General features: G+C 44.5%; 1 protein-coding gene across 2 annotated transcripts in view; it reads left to right on the forward strand.

Moving 5' to 3' along the window:
• Window positions 1-13,383, forward strand: part of LOC137426860 (caskin-1) — a 313,044-nt gene that overhangs the window by 227,101 nt on the left and 72,560 nt on the right. For both annotated transcript variants that reach the window (XM_068115825.2, XM_078778949.1), the window contains exon 10: window positions 8,760-8,874. In XM_068115825.2, the coding sequence (XP_067971926.2) occupies window positions 8,760-8,874 (115 nt within the window). The remainder of the gene's footprint in view (window positions 1-8,759; window positions 8,875-13,383) is intronic.

Below are 13,383 nucleotides of genomic sequence, written 5' to 3' on the forward strand. Positions count from 1 at the left end.
TCAGATTAGAATTGGGCCTTGGATGTTGGAGGACCATACAGTTAATGTACAGGGAAGGAGGCAGAGTTGGCAGGGTGGGATAACGTGGAGATTCCGCAGCAAATTTGGAGAGGGATAAGGTGCCAGGCGAGGGAACGATTGGGTTCGGAAGAACATGGGTGACATCAGTTGGACATGGACATGCAGGAGATTGTGGGGGAGCATGTTGGCACAAGGGGGGTTAAGCACCCAGATCCAGCAATCGGTGCAAAACAAGTTTGTTTTTGGGATCCCAAGGTCCGCAGGACAAATGCTGACATCACGATTGGGACAACTGCTGGTTGCATCATTGCTGGGAACGCGGCTGCGCTGCTGATGCAGTGCCCATGTTTCCAATTAGCTGGTACTCATTTTTCCGACCTTGGAAGGTTGACAGGATGAGTCAACAGCACGGAAATGGCTCAAACTCAAGACCCTAAGATCTTAAGGCAGCCACCTTGACCATTAAGCCAACACCAGGCTTTAAAAGATGATGTGAGGAAAGAACAACAAATAGCTGCGAGCGTAAATGGTCGAATGGATAGGCCAAAAGCAAAGTGCACAAGATCAAAATGACCAGATAGACATGTAAGGAGGCACAGCACTGAGCTGTCCGCCCCCTACCGCCATTGTGACATTTGAAGTCTCACCTGTGTGGCCGCCAATTCACTGCCGAAGAGGAATTGACTTAAGCAACTGAGACGTGGCTAAAGGAACAATCTGAAACCATATATTACTGGCATGGACAGTTTGAAGGACAAATTGAGCGAGTGCATTGAAGTCATCGGAGACTCCATTAAAAAATACCTAAAGTGAACTTGTTTTGGACTATTGTATCTCATTCCAAGAACATTTTGATGCCCCCCATGATTCAAGGTGAAGTACAAGTACACTCATGTCTCCTTATATTCTTGTCATGTACGATTGTACGTGTACGTGATTTACATACAGATTTTTTTTTTTTTGTATACAACATCGAGGCTCGTGAAAGAGCGAACATTAATCACACAGAAAGACAAACAGACACATAAAACAAATAACATCGGGAGCGATAGACAAGATGGGGAGAGAGGGGGAAGGACACAAACACAACATTTGAGAGCAGGGACCGAGAGACATGGAGACATCGAGAGATCTGTCGGAGGGAGAGGGCTCCGGGGGGGAGGCATGGAAAGGGGGGGGGGGGTGGGAGAGGTATAAAACATATGGACACTGCCAGGACTTCCAGGAAAGAAGTTGGAATTTCAAACAAGGTGGATCTGGGGTGAATTAGTGGGGGTAGAAAAGATCAAGGCCTTGGATGGGGGAAGACAAGAGATGGTGGTGAACAGCTGTTCCAAAGACCTTTTTTTTTCTTTTTCTTTTTTTTCTATACTGAATCGAGGCTCGTGAAAGAGCTGACAACCGCGAGGGAAAGACAAAGACAGTACATGGGGACCGCGAGGGAAAGACAAAAACAGCACATGGGGACCGCGAGGGAAAGACAAAGACAGCACATAGGGACCGCGAGGGAAAGACAAAGACAGTACATGGGGACCGCGAGGGAAAGACAAAAACAGCACATGGGGACCGCGAGGGAAAGACAAAGACAGTACATGGGGACCGCGAGGGAAAGACAAAGACAGCACATAGGGACCGCGAGGGAAAGACAAAGACAGTACATGGGGACCGCGAGGGAAAGACAAAAACAGCACATGGGGACCGCGAGGGAAAGACAAAAACAGCACATGGGGACCGCGAGGGAAAGACAAAGACAGTACATGGGGACCGCGAGGGAAAGACAGTACATGGGGACTGCGAGGGAAAGACAGTACATGGGGACCGCGAGGGAAAGACAAAAACAGCACATGGGGACCGCGAGGGAAAGACAAAGACAGTACATGGGGACCGCGAGGGAAAGACAAAGACAGCAGATGGGGACCGCGATGGAAAGACAAAGACAGTACATGGGGACCGCGAGGGAAAGACAGTACATGGGGACCGCGAGGGAAAGACAAAAACAGCACATCGAGGAGTGTGACCTGGAGGGAGGAGTGTGATTGAAGCGAGTGTGGGAGTTTGTTCCAGAGGCGGGAGAAAAGAGGAATGAAAGAGTGAAGGCGAGCAGAGAGCCGAGATTTCGGCAGTTTAACCATCAGAGGGCGGCCGGCACATCTTGTGCGACCTGCAGGAACACTTGGGGGACAGAGCACAGAGAGAGCTGGGGGAGCAAGGCCGGAGAGGAGTCGGTAGAAGACAGAAGAAAGATATCTAATATATAAAGCTCTTTCTAACCACTGACTGACTGATATTAATGTTCGGTACCTTACAGGTGACATAGAAAGCTGAAATTTGGCGTGCCGGCGGACATCGAAGCCGGTACACAAGGAAAAATCACAGAACCGTTGGAAAGCGTCCGTAAATGAAAATTTACGTTAAAAACCGTAAACGCATACGTAACAACAACAAAAAAAAAACCTCAATCAATATCTAGCATTTGAAAATTGTAATTTATAGAACTGTAAACTGTGAAATAAATATCTCGATGAAACTTCACGTAAAAACTGTAAATGCGTCTTTAAAATGAAAAAATTAATAAACCTAAATTGATATCTGGCAGCAGATCGGTGATGCTTGCCTATAATCATAAAGCTTCTATTTATTATGTACCTATGTACGAAGCACGGTGTGTCACTGTATCTAATTTTGTTGTTACTGTATCTACACAATATCTAAGCATATCCCACAAGTATACACACACACACACACACACACACACACACACACACACACACACACATATATTTATGTATATATTTATGTATATATTTATGTATATATTTATGTATATATTTATGTATATATTTATGTATATATTTATGTATATATTTATGTATATATTTATGTATATATTTATGTATATATTTATGTATATATTTATGTATATATATATGTATATATATATATATGTATATATATATATATGTATATATATATATATATATATATATATATATATATATATATATATATATATATATATATATTGGGGACTGTAGTTAAAAAAAAAAACAGATCTTTTTCAAAAGTTTAAAATGCAAATTGTACTTTTTTTTGGTTGCTCCCTTATTCTCACGAATTAAATTAAAATCAATAGTAATTTTCCATTCCCTTTGGTCTTTTCCACCTGCTGCTTACTCTAATAAAAACCTGAAAAAGCCACTCTGCCTGTAATATCATGCGGTCCGACACAACTTATGCACCGAAGATGGATACGGCTTTCGTTTTATGGTTTTATGGTAGGGCTCATGACGTCTAATGAAGTAGGCATTTAAAAAACCTCCGAGCATTTCACCAGCACGACTAGGGACAGTTATTAAAATGCAGGCCACACACACACCCGGTGACACACACGGATGAATCATTGGGAGGGGGCTTTGGAATCTGATAATAAATGGATTTTTTTTTCAGCCAGTTTGAAATTGATGATTATGGCGCATCGCAAATGTCGAGGTGCAGTGTAAAATAACATGTCAGGCTGCAGGCCTCATTGATGACCCGCTCATGAGCCTTCCGGTTAAACGCACCTCGTTGTACGCGGGTGGTGACAAGTGTGCCACTGATGCAAGCAAATTAATTGCAAATTAATATCCATGTAAAGGTGTCATGGCTTAGAAACAAGGTTTTTTTGGGGGTTTTTTTTGTTGTTTTTTTTTCAAATTTTTAATTTTTAAGGTTAATTTGCAACCCACATGCTACCTTTCCATGTTGTTGCTGAACTCCTTGCCAATACCTTATGTGTTTTTCATGTTTTTTTTCATGTTTTTTCACAATACAGCACAAGGTTGCGTGGGAGCATCATTAGCCGAGGAGGGCGTGGCTATTCCGCCGATCCAATCACTGCTGGATAGGGCAGGAATTTGAAATGTATTCATTCATGGCGTCGGTATTAGCTGACGTACTCTTCATGTAGGACACCGTGGGATCCTTAGCGTCCATCCAACAAATGCTGGCAGATGTGACACCTCGTTTGACATCCATCCAGAGGACGGGACACACATTGAAGAATCACCTTGCCTGTGAAGCACCAGGATGACAGTTTATAGCTGGTTCGAGATTCGAACCCAGGCTAGACAGCTCAGATGTGAGTGTGCGTATACCTCTTTTGGTGAGCCTGTCAGCCCCATTTTCAGAGTTGAAATGTCTTTAATGTTGTGGGGTTTGTTAGGAGTATTGAAGGTTTTTCAGTTTCAAGCATCACCGCGGATGAAGAAGCAACAACAAATGTGCTGGGGGTTATTTTTGTTCACATAATTGGAAGCTCATGGAAGAGCTAATATTAGGCAAGAAAGGCAAGGACTTCAACGACATCTACCGGTGATCGCCATGGAAAGGATTTTGTGAGATAAAAGCCTAGGTCACACGTAGGCGGATTTGTCGGCGACTACTGGCGACTGAAAAAATCGCCGCCACCCGCCGACAATCGTAATGAAACCGTAATGGACGGTCACCTGTAGTCGTGGTTATCCTCCCCAGGTCGGCTGCAGTCGGCAAGAGCCGCAAAGGGGCCAAATATTTTTTTAAATGTTTAAAAACGGCTCGCTCAGTCGCACTCGAAAAAAAATCCGCCATGCTGTCGTGATGGAACCGCCATGCTGTCGTCGGTATCCGTAATAACACCGTAAAGCGGCCGCAACCCAGTCACTCATAGTCTTCCGCAATCGCCCCACCAGCTAGCACGGCAGAGATGCGAATGCCATACGGCCTTCCTGCGGCATCTTCCCGACTACGGGCCGACACTGTTGCGGCTGCATATCGAGTACAGAAGAACTGTCACGTCTCCCCTGCGGCTATGGGAGACTGACGACGACAGCAGTAGGACTAGTGGCGGCCGAGTTACGGCCATTGGCGACAGAGATACGACTGCCTGGCGACTGCATTACGACATACCACGATTCCATGGCAAGACAGGATGGTGTGAGGGTCTCCGTGGAGTGAGGTCCTGTGGTGCCGACAAGGATATGGCTTTATTGTTTGGACTTGGGACTTTTGGGAACTTTATTTTTGGGACTTTGGTCCTTTGGAAACTTTATTTATGGGACTTGGGACCAGTGGAAATAATTTGTTGGACTTTATTTCCATTCTCTCTCCCTGCAGAAAAGTTTGATTATTACATTACAATGATACATCTTTATTAACTTTATAAATTGTACATCAAACATCTTTATGCTTCATGTCATACATCATTGAAATGTAAAATAGAGAAATAAAGATTTAAAAAGTTGTGTGAATCGTCTCCAATCGCCGGCGGTCTTATTGCAGTCTTCGCGATGTCGGAGTAAACCGCCACCCGGCCCCAATGCAGTCGCCGCGATCCGCCATCGGTCGTAATCTAGCCGCCAGACTGTCGCCACGCTGCCGCCGTGCATCCGCAATGCAGTCGTCGTCGATCTTCGACAGTCGCCATCCCACTCGGGGCGTCGTCGCAATGCAGTCGCAATGTGGCCGCCTGCAGTCGCCATACTGCCACCTGACCATATTTGACCGCCCGAAATCGCCAGTAGTCGCCGAAAAATCTTGATCACCGGCAGTCGCCAAAATATCCGCCTATGTGTGACCTAGGCTTTAGAAAGGGACTCGAGAGATTAGTCGAAATCGAATATGAATCCACTTTGAAAAGATGTCCCTGGATCAGGCTAAACATTTGAGCTACAAAAGGGAATTCCATTGATAGGAATGGTGCTCATCCCAGGGAAGTTTTATGTTGTTATAGTCTGGTCGGTTTTCGTCGAAACTGTTCAATGTGACATCGTTTTAAGGAAAGTTAAAAACAACCTAAAGTTTCATCCTCTCATGGCTTGGAACTTCCAAACCCAGCATGGTGCAAGAGGCTCTCTACAAATCACACACACGAAGGAAGGAGAGTGATTAAAAACAGGAATGGAAAGAAAGTATAATGAGGAGAGCAAAAAAGGATGGGAGAAGGAAATATATGGGAAAAAGTTTGCAAGAAGAGGGAAGGTAATGAAAATGCAAATGATGTGAAAGTAAAGAAAAACCTGCCATTTTGTGTACATAATACAGTGGTGGCCAAAAATATTGGCACTCTTGCACTTTTTTCAAATAACTCGATTTTCTCTGAACAAATAAGTTGAAATTGACAAAAGTATTTGGTATCCACAATTCTTTATTTCACTGTTAATATTACAGAACCTTTGTTTTTGATTCGGAACTTAATATATCATTTTAAATCAGAAAATAAAAAGAAATGGCATTGACAAAATTATTGACACCCAAACTTGGATGACTGTATGTCGATGGGCTCTAGCAGTACATTGTGTGCCACCGCATTGGTTTTGAGCACTCATTTGCCAATCGTGCCATGAGGAATGCCATGCTTGTGATCTGTTTTTCGTCATGTTCAGCGTCACCTTTGCATCATCAACACGTAATGCTCCATTGGTTACTGAGCCTGTCTGGAGCATTTCCTTATGGAAACAACATGTATGTATATATATATATATATGTATATATATATATATATATATGTATATATATATATATATATATATATATATATATATATATATATATATATATATATATATATATATATACGGACTTGGCATTTAATATGGAATATTTTTTTTGTGGGGGTGAACTTACTTTTCAAGATGACTTAGAACCAAAAGTTCATTGGAATTATGTTGAAATTATTCTAGATTTTGTTAATGTGACCTTTAAAAGAAACGAAAACCACATTTGACATTTCGAAGCAAATAAATTGATCCTTGAAAGTGATGTAAACTGATATTGAACTCAATTCACGGACAGTACTGTGTTAAACTTCTGTACGTTTTCCAGAAGTATTTCTTTATTTTGCACATTAGCCAAAATTTTTTTTAACAAAAACAAAAGTTAAATTACAACTGGGATTACGGATAGTAAAATTACAGTTCAGTACGTCGTGTAACCCCCACGAGCATTCAGGAGAGCACGTACACGTTGAGGGATGCTGTTTATGAGATTTGCCAAGGTTTGGACAGGAATCGCTTGCCATGCAGTGACAACAGCCTGCTGCAATTCACGCACAGAGGTCGGCTGCTGGTCCAACTGGTCGATTTGATGCGTTCATTCTGCCCACAAGTTCTCTATCGGATTCATATCCGGGGACATGGCAGGCCACTCCATATGCTCTACACCATGGTCAGCAAGAAAGTGTTGGATCATGCGACCACGATGAGGCCATGCATTGTCATCTTGGAAGACAAAGTTTCCTCGAAAGGCTACAAGAGCAAATGGAAGCAATGTTTCTTCCAGAATGGCCCTGTACTTGAACTGGTTCAGGTTTCCATTCAGAACAACCAGGTGAGTTTTTCCCCCTGCATGAAAAGCAGCCAAAACGGTCACCCCACCACCTCCAGCTTGGACTCTTGGCACTATACAATCTTCGTTGAAGGCTTCATGCACTTGTCTGCGCACTCGGACATGGCCATCTTGACGATAGACCAGAGATCAAGACTCGTCACTGAAGATCACGTGATTCCAGTGTCCTGGCTGCCATTGACGGTGCTCTCTGGCCCACTGCAATCGGCGCTGGCGGTGTTGTCTTGTCAGGCGTGGCTTTCTCAGGGTACGCCTGGCACGATAGCCTGCTTGAACCAGTCGTTGGATGACTAGCCTTCTGGATACAGGCACATTTGTCAGTTGCTGCCACTCAGCCGTAAGCCGATTAGCTGACTTGGTACGGCCATTGCGGACTAACCGGTGCAGCTGGCGATCATCCCTCCTTGTGGTTCTGTGGGGACGTCCTGGCCTCGATATTGGAGGAGGGTCACCCCTCTGAGTATTTCGTTTCGGGATCTTTGACACCTGACCTTGAGTGATGCCATACTGCCGAGCAATAGCACACTGTTTCATGCCGGAATTTCGTAAAGCCACCACTCCATGACAAACAGCATTGTCGAGTTGACGGACCATCTCCAGAGGAAGCGGCAATAACTTTTGTAGACGTGCAGCAGTTGTTTTCCACTAATACAGAACGCAACAACCCTTATATACCCGATTGTGAAGCCAATCGTCAAATGTACCTGTCCGTACATTTTGGCACGCCACCTGTGATATAATCCTGTTATTGACTTCTTGCTGCGACAGACAATCAGTGACATGGTTCTTTTAACAAAGAAATCACCGAAGCATAAAAGAAACTCACCAGATTGATATTCTGAGTTCAGAAAGGAAACCCGTCAAGAAAAAAAAAAAATTCCATATTAAATGCCAAGTCTGTGTGTGTATATATATATATATATATATATATATATATATGTATGTATGTATGTATGTATGTATGTATATATATATATATCATTCTCTCTCTCTCTCTCTCTCTCTCTCTCTCTCTCTCTCTCTCTCTCTCTCTCTCTCTCTCTCTCTGTCTCTGTCTCTGTCTCTGTCTCTGTCTCTGTCTCTGTCTCTGTCTCTGTCTCTGTCTCTGTCTCTGTCTCTCTGTCTCTTTCTGTCTGTCTCTGTCTCACAAATTTATGAAGAACAGCATTATGGGTAAAATAGCCAAGTCATGTTCAGCAAAACTCATCCTTTTACTGCATGCCCAGGTTGTGCAATCTTTCCACTTGATACACATCCACAAGACCATTAAAAATACTACATCATGATCTTTTGGGAATAAAGGTCACCGATGATGAATTGTGAATTGTTACACCCGTCATTCGCACTAAACTGTTTGAATTACCCTTCCTGTGCAGGTTCTGGAGCAGCACCCAGATGGTCGATGGAAAGGCTACATTCAGGACAGCCGTGGTGCTGACCGAGTCGGGTTTTTCCCACCTTCGGTGGTGGAACTCGTCAACAAGCGAGCAGGTGTGGCATTGAGCTCGGCTTGCCATGTGCGGCATACTCCTTTGTGTTCTAATGGCTTCTTTGGTTTAACAGTGAGGTGTTGGTGTGTTAAACATTGCACGGAGGCGTCGGTGGATGGTAATAAAAGCAAAAAACTTCCTTAATCGTAGCTTTAATTGGGACTCCCCATGTAAGACCTTCAGCTAGACATCAGGGGTGTCAACATAACCCAGGACTGTCATAAAGTGACTTTGTCGGGGGTCGTTTGTGTTACTTCCACATGTAAACCTGTTTGTGTGTCTGTCCAGCAGGGCATAACGTTTTCACCAAAGGTCAAATACACAGTGGCTAGAAATAGTCCTTGTTACATGTAGTCTGGCAAGCCAGTGGTGTAGTTATGGTCTGTGGCGCCTGGGGCCAAAGGTCAATACCTGACTGGCATAGTCAGGAATTTCCATTGGGAGACCATATGAAAGAGCTCTAAGCTTCCCCAGGGGGCTCTGCAGTGGAGCTGAGGTCCTCTACTCTTCAGGAAGGGCACCGGGGGATCTTTAACTTCCGCCAACTAATGCCGGCAGACAGGACACCGAGTTTAACATCCATCTGAGTGACGGCACAGACATTGATGAAGCGCCTTGCCTGTGAAACACCAGGATGACAGATTGTAGCTGAGTCCAGATTTGAACCCAGGCTAGACAGCTTGGGAAGAGTTATATCGGTTGACGTCGTGATGTCGAAGAGTGTCGTTCTCGTTTCAATTATAGTAAGTATTGATATATCCTTAAGAATTCATGAAGTTCCATGGAGAGTGCTTTTGGTTTTGTATAACGATTTTGTTGTCACATCTAATTTAACAAGTTTGCTACTACACTCAGACTACCCCACTGTCAGGTGGGAGCGAATCAGAGGTCCATGTGTCAGAATGGGGTCGGAGGTCAGGGAGTATGAAGGAGGTGAGGATTACTAGTTTTGACAGGAAGATTAGGGTTCACGGGATAAATAAAAGACAAGAGCACTCGAACTGGGAGAAAAGTGAAAACAATATGGGAAAAACAGGAAGTGCCAGGACATTAGACAAATCAACTAAAGGACAGCAAGCTGCCCTCTCATGTCAAGACTGATGCTTCATTTCCACCTCTCCTGATATTAATACTTCCTGGGAAACCTTCCACACAAACTTGTTTTAATGCCTGCCTGATGTACATATTTATACAATCTCATCTACAGTTATCATACCCATCCTCTCTCTCTCTCTCCTGGTACACAGAATCTTATGGTGAGGCAGTTGCTTTCAAACAACTTCCCTTCTCTTCCTGGAAGGCAAATCCGACCGAAAGCAACCTAAGCAAAGCCCAGAACAAGTGTGTGTCCACTCTCGGGAAAGCCAGACATCAAACAAGTCAGACATCTGGCCAACCTCAAGACTGAACTGTCAAACCTGTCTCCAAGGTCTTCAAAGATCTGGCGCAACCTTGTCAAGTCTGTCTCTAGTTTATGCACCCCCTCCATTCCTTCCCTCACTTCAAATGGCACCACAGCTGACTCGTCTCGTGAGAAAGCCAAATGCCTCAATTCTATGTTTGCTTTCAAATCATGCATGCCCATCTCCTCACTTCCCACACCTTCCCCACGCTCTCCTACCAAACTTCTCTGGAATACTGTCTTTCTCACTTGAGAAGGTGGAGAGGTTTCTGGCAAACCTAAACTCTGATGCTGCAACAGGCTCAAATGGCATCGGTGCATGTATCCTTAAAAACCTGCTATACTGCTCTTGTTCATCCTCAATCTGCTCTTTTCACTCGTTCATTCTCTCTGCAGATGAGTTTCTGTCTGCCTGGAAGTTAGCAAACTTTACTGAAATATAGAAGCATGGTGCAAAAATGGTCCGCTTAACTACAAGCCTATTAGTTTGCTTCTAATTATAAGCCAGGTCATGTAATCTATCATTGCAGTTGACATCAAATCCTTCCTTTTCTCCAACAGCCTGACGTCCGATCAGCAATTCGGTTTCAGACCCGGACATTCTATCTTGGACATGTTGCTTCTACTCTCCTAACAATGGAAAGTAGCCCTCATTCTCCGACCTGAGATCAGGGTCGTCTCTCTGAACGTATCTCGCGCGTTTGGTACGGTCTGGGCGGTCTGGCACCTTAATGGCACCGCACCTTAATCTCCAAAGTCTCTGCATATGGCATCTAAGGCCACCTCCTCTCATGGACTACTGACTTCCTCCACTCCCATAGTCAGCATGTAGTTCTTAACAGGATCTTCTCACCTCCTCTCCCTGGCAAGGCTGGAGTGCCCCCAAGGTGGCTTGGACCTCGTCTTGTTCCTCATCATCATCAATGATATTTTTGATTCCCTGGAAAATCCTGCTCATCTCTTTGCTGATGATTTGACCCATTGACATATCATTCTCTCATCCTTCTGACAGGCAGGTGGCAACCTCTTCCCTCTCTGCAGACTTTGATAGAATGAGGAGCCTTTTTCTTTTTGTTATTGAGGTTTGCCCTAAACAAGGCTGAAAACCACTAAATGTGAAGGGCTAAAAGGCAAAAGAATAAGAGGAAAAACTGGCAAAACCTTCAAGTCCTGAAACATGGAAACCTCTTCACAGGACCACTGTGCTGGAGGGGGTAACTCGGCCAGGCGCAAAAATACATTTTCCTACCATTATTGGATGTTTTTAGGAGACACCATCTCCGTACTGGAGGGCCGTTGGTTCCCGAAGGGAGCTCATCTGTCCTTTGTCAGGTGTTGTTTTTTAGTCATGGCAGGGTGTCACAGTCACCCTCTCCATGAGCAAAGCCACTGAGGGGTGTCTGTTTAGTCGCCGATAACCCAACCATGCGGCAGGTAGCACTGAGTTACATGTTACCAGTGGCAGTCCCAAAACACTGACCTGAACTAAGCTGTTCCTTACAGTTGGAATATGTCTTTCAACCCCAGCAAATCCCACACTCACCCTGTCTTTCTGAAAGGACCATCTGACAAACCCTCCCATCTACTTTCTAAACAAACCACTTGAAGAAGTTGTCACTCGGACTTTTGGGCCTCAACATCAGCAATAATCTTTCTTGGGCAGACCATATTTCCAGGATGGCCCCCAAAGCCAGCCTCCGACTGGACATCCTTCATTGTGCAAGGTCTTTCCTTGGCCAATCTGAACTTTTGACAACATGCAAGGCCTTAATTTGCACCTTGAGCACTGCACTCCCCTTTGGGCTGGTGCCCCTGCCTCAAACCTTGCCCTGGTTGATGGCATGGAAAGCAAGGCCCTCAAAATCATTGGGATCCCACGAGTGCCGAGACCTGTTACTTTCCTATCGCAGACAGGTTGATGGTCTCTCTGTATTATACCGCCTCCTTTTTGGTCTTGCACCCCTCTGCCTCCTCTTGGCTCTGACCCTCGCAGGTGAGCGGGATGCACACAGTCTGCCAGTAACCCTCTCCAAGTCAGTTGCTCAACACTTCAATCACATGGCAGTCTCCGGTATCTTTGTCCATTTCAGCACCATGGACAGTCACAAGAACAAAAATCTACACGATTGGCACTTTGGCTCCCCATGGGGTCAATGAGCGCTTTTCATTCATTTAGACCTCCAGTCTTACAACTTGTCAGTCCTTTCCCTCTCTGTTTTTCATTTTATTTACATTTGTTTTGTTTTATCTACCTTACCTCTCTCTGTTCTGTCTCTTCTCACCCTCCCTCATTTTTCCTCTCATGCCCTCCTTTTCCTCATCTCTGCTCTTTCCCCTTTCCTCCCCTTTTTCACACTTCTTGTGAAGTCTTTTTTATTTTATAATTATTACTTATATTTTTATTTACTAATTCATTCTCTCTGAGTGATTCTCTTGAGGCTCAAAAGTCTGAGTGACTTAACCTCTTCAAGTGGTTTGTTTAGAAAGTAGATGGGAGGGTTTGCCAGAAGGTCCCATCAGAGGTGCAGGGTGAGGGTGTGGGATTTATTATAACTGTAATTGTTGTTTTTGTTTCGCACTTTAGGTTGCTTTAGTCTATTTATCTCATGTCCTATCACTTGTTTTGGGTTTTTTTCCCTTATTATTCTCACTTTTCCTCCAGTCCCCTTGACTTTTACAATCCAAGAGGCCCTGAAACAATCCAAGAGGCAAAACCTTAAGGCCTCAGTCACACTGGATCGTACGATTTCTGGATCGTGCGATTGATGGCAATCTGGCCGAGGTACGACCAATCGTCAATGTTTGCTACGCTCTCCATTTGCAATCACAAACAGCGATTGGTCTTAGGGGTCATCGTACGATTGGTGGTACGCGTGGTTGTACGATCACCAACGATTGGAGAAGATCGATCGCAAGATCAATCGTAGGTAATCGTGCGAATAGTGGTGGCGATCAGCGACCAATCGTACGGTCAATCGTGGCGACTTGCGACCGCTCGGACAATCAATCGTGGCGACCTGCGAACGCTCGCACTACCGATCGTGAGGTTGAACGACAGGTGGCACCACCAATCGTCAGGTGGCAGGACCAGTAGCATGACCAATCGTG

This window comes from Myxine glutinosa, chromosome 5, assembly GCF_964187855.1.
Source record: "Myxine glutinosa chromosome 5, kmMyxGlut1.1, whole genome shotgun sequence".
Taxonomy (NCBI): Eukaryota; Metazoa; Chordata; class Myxini; order Myxiniformes; family Myxinidae; genus Myxine; species Myxine glutinosa.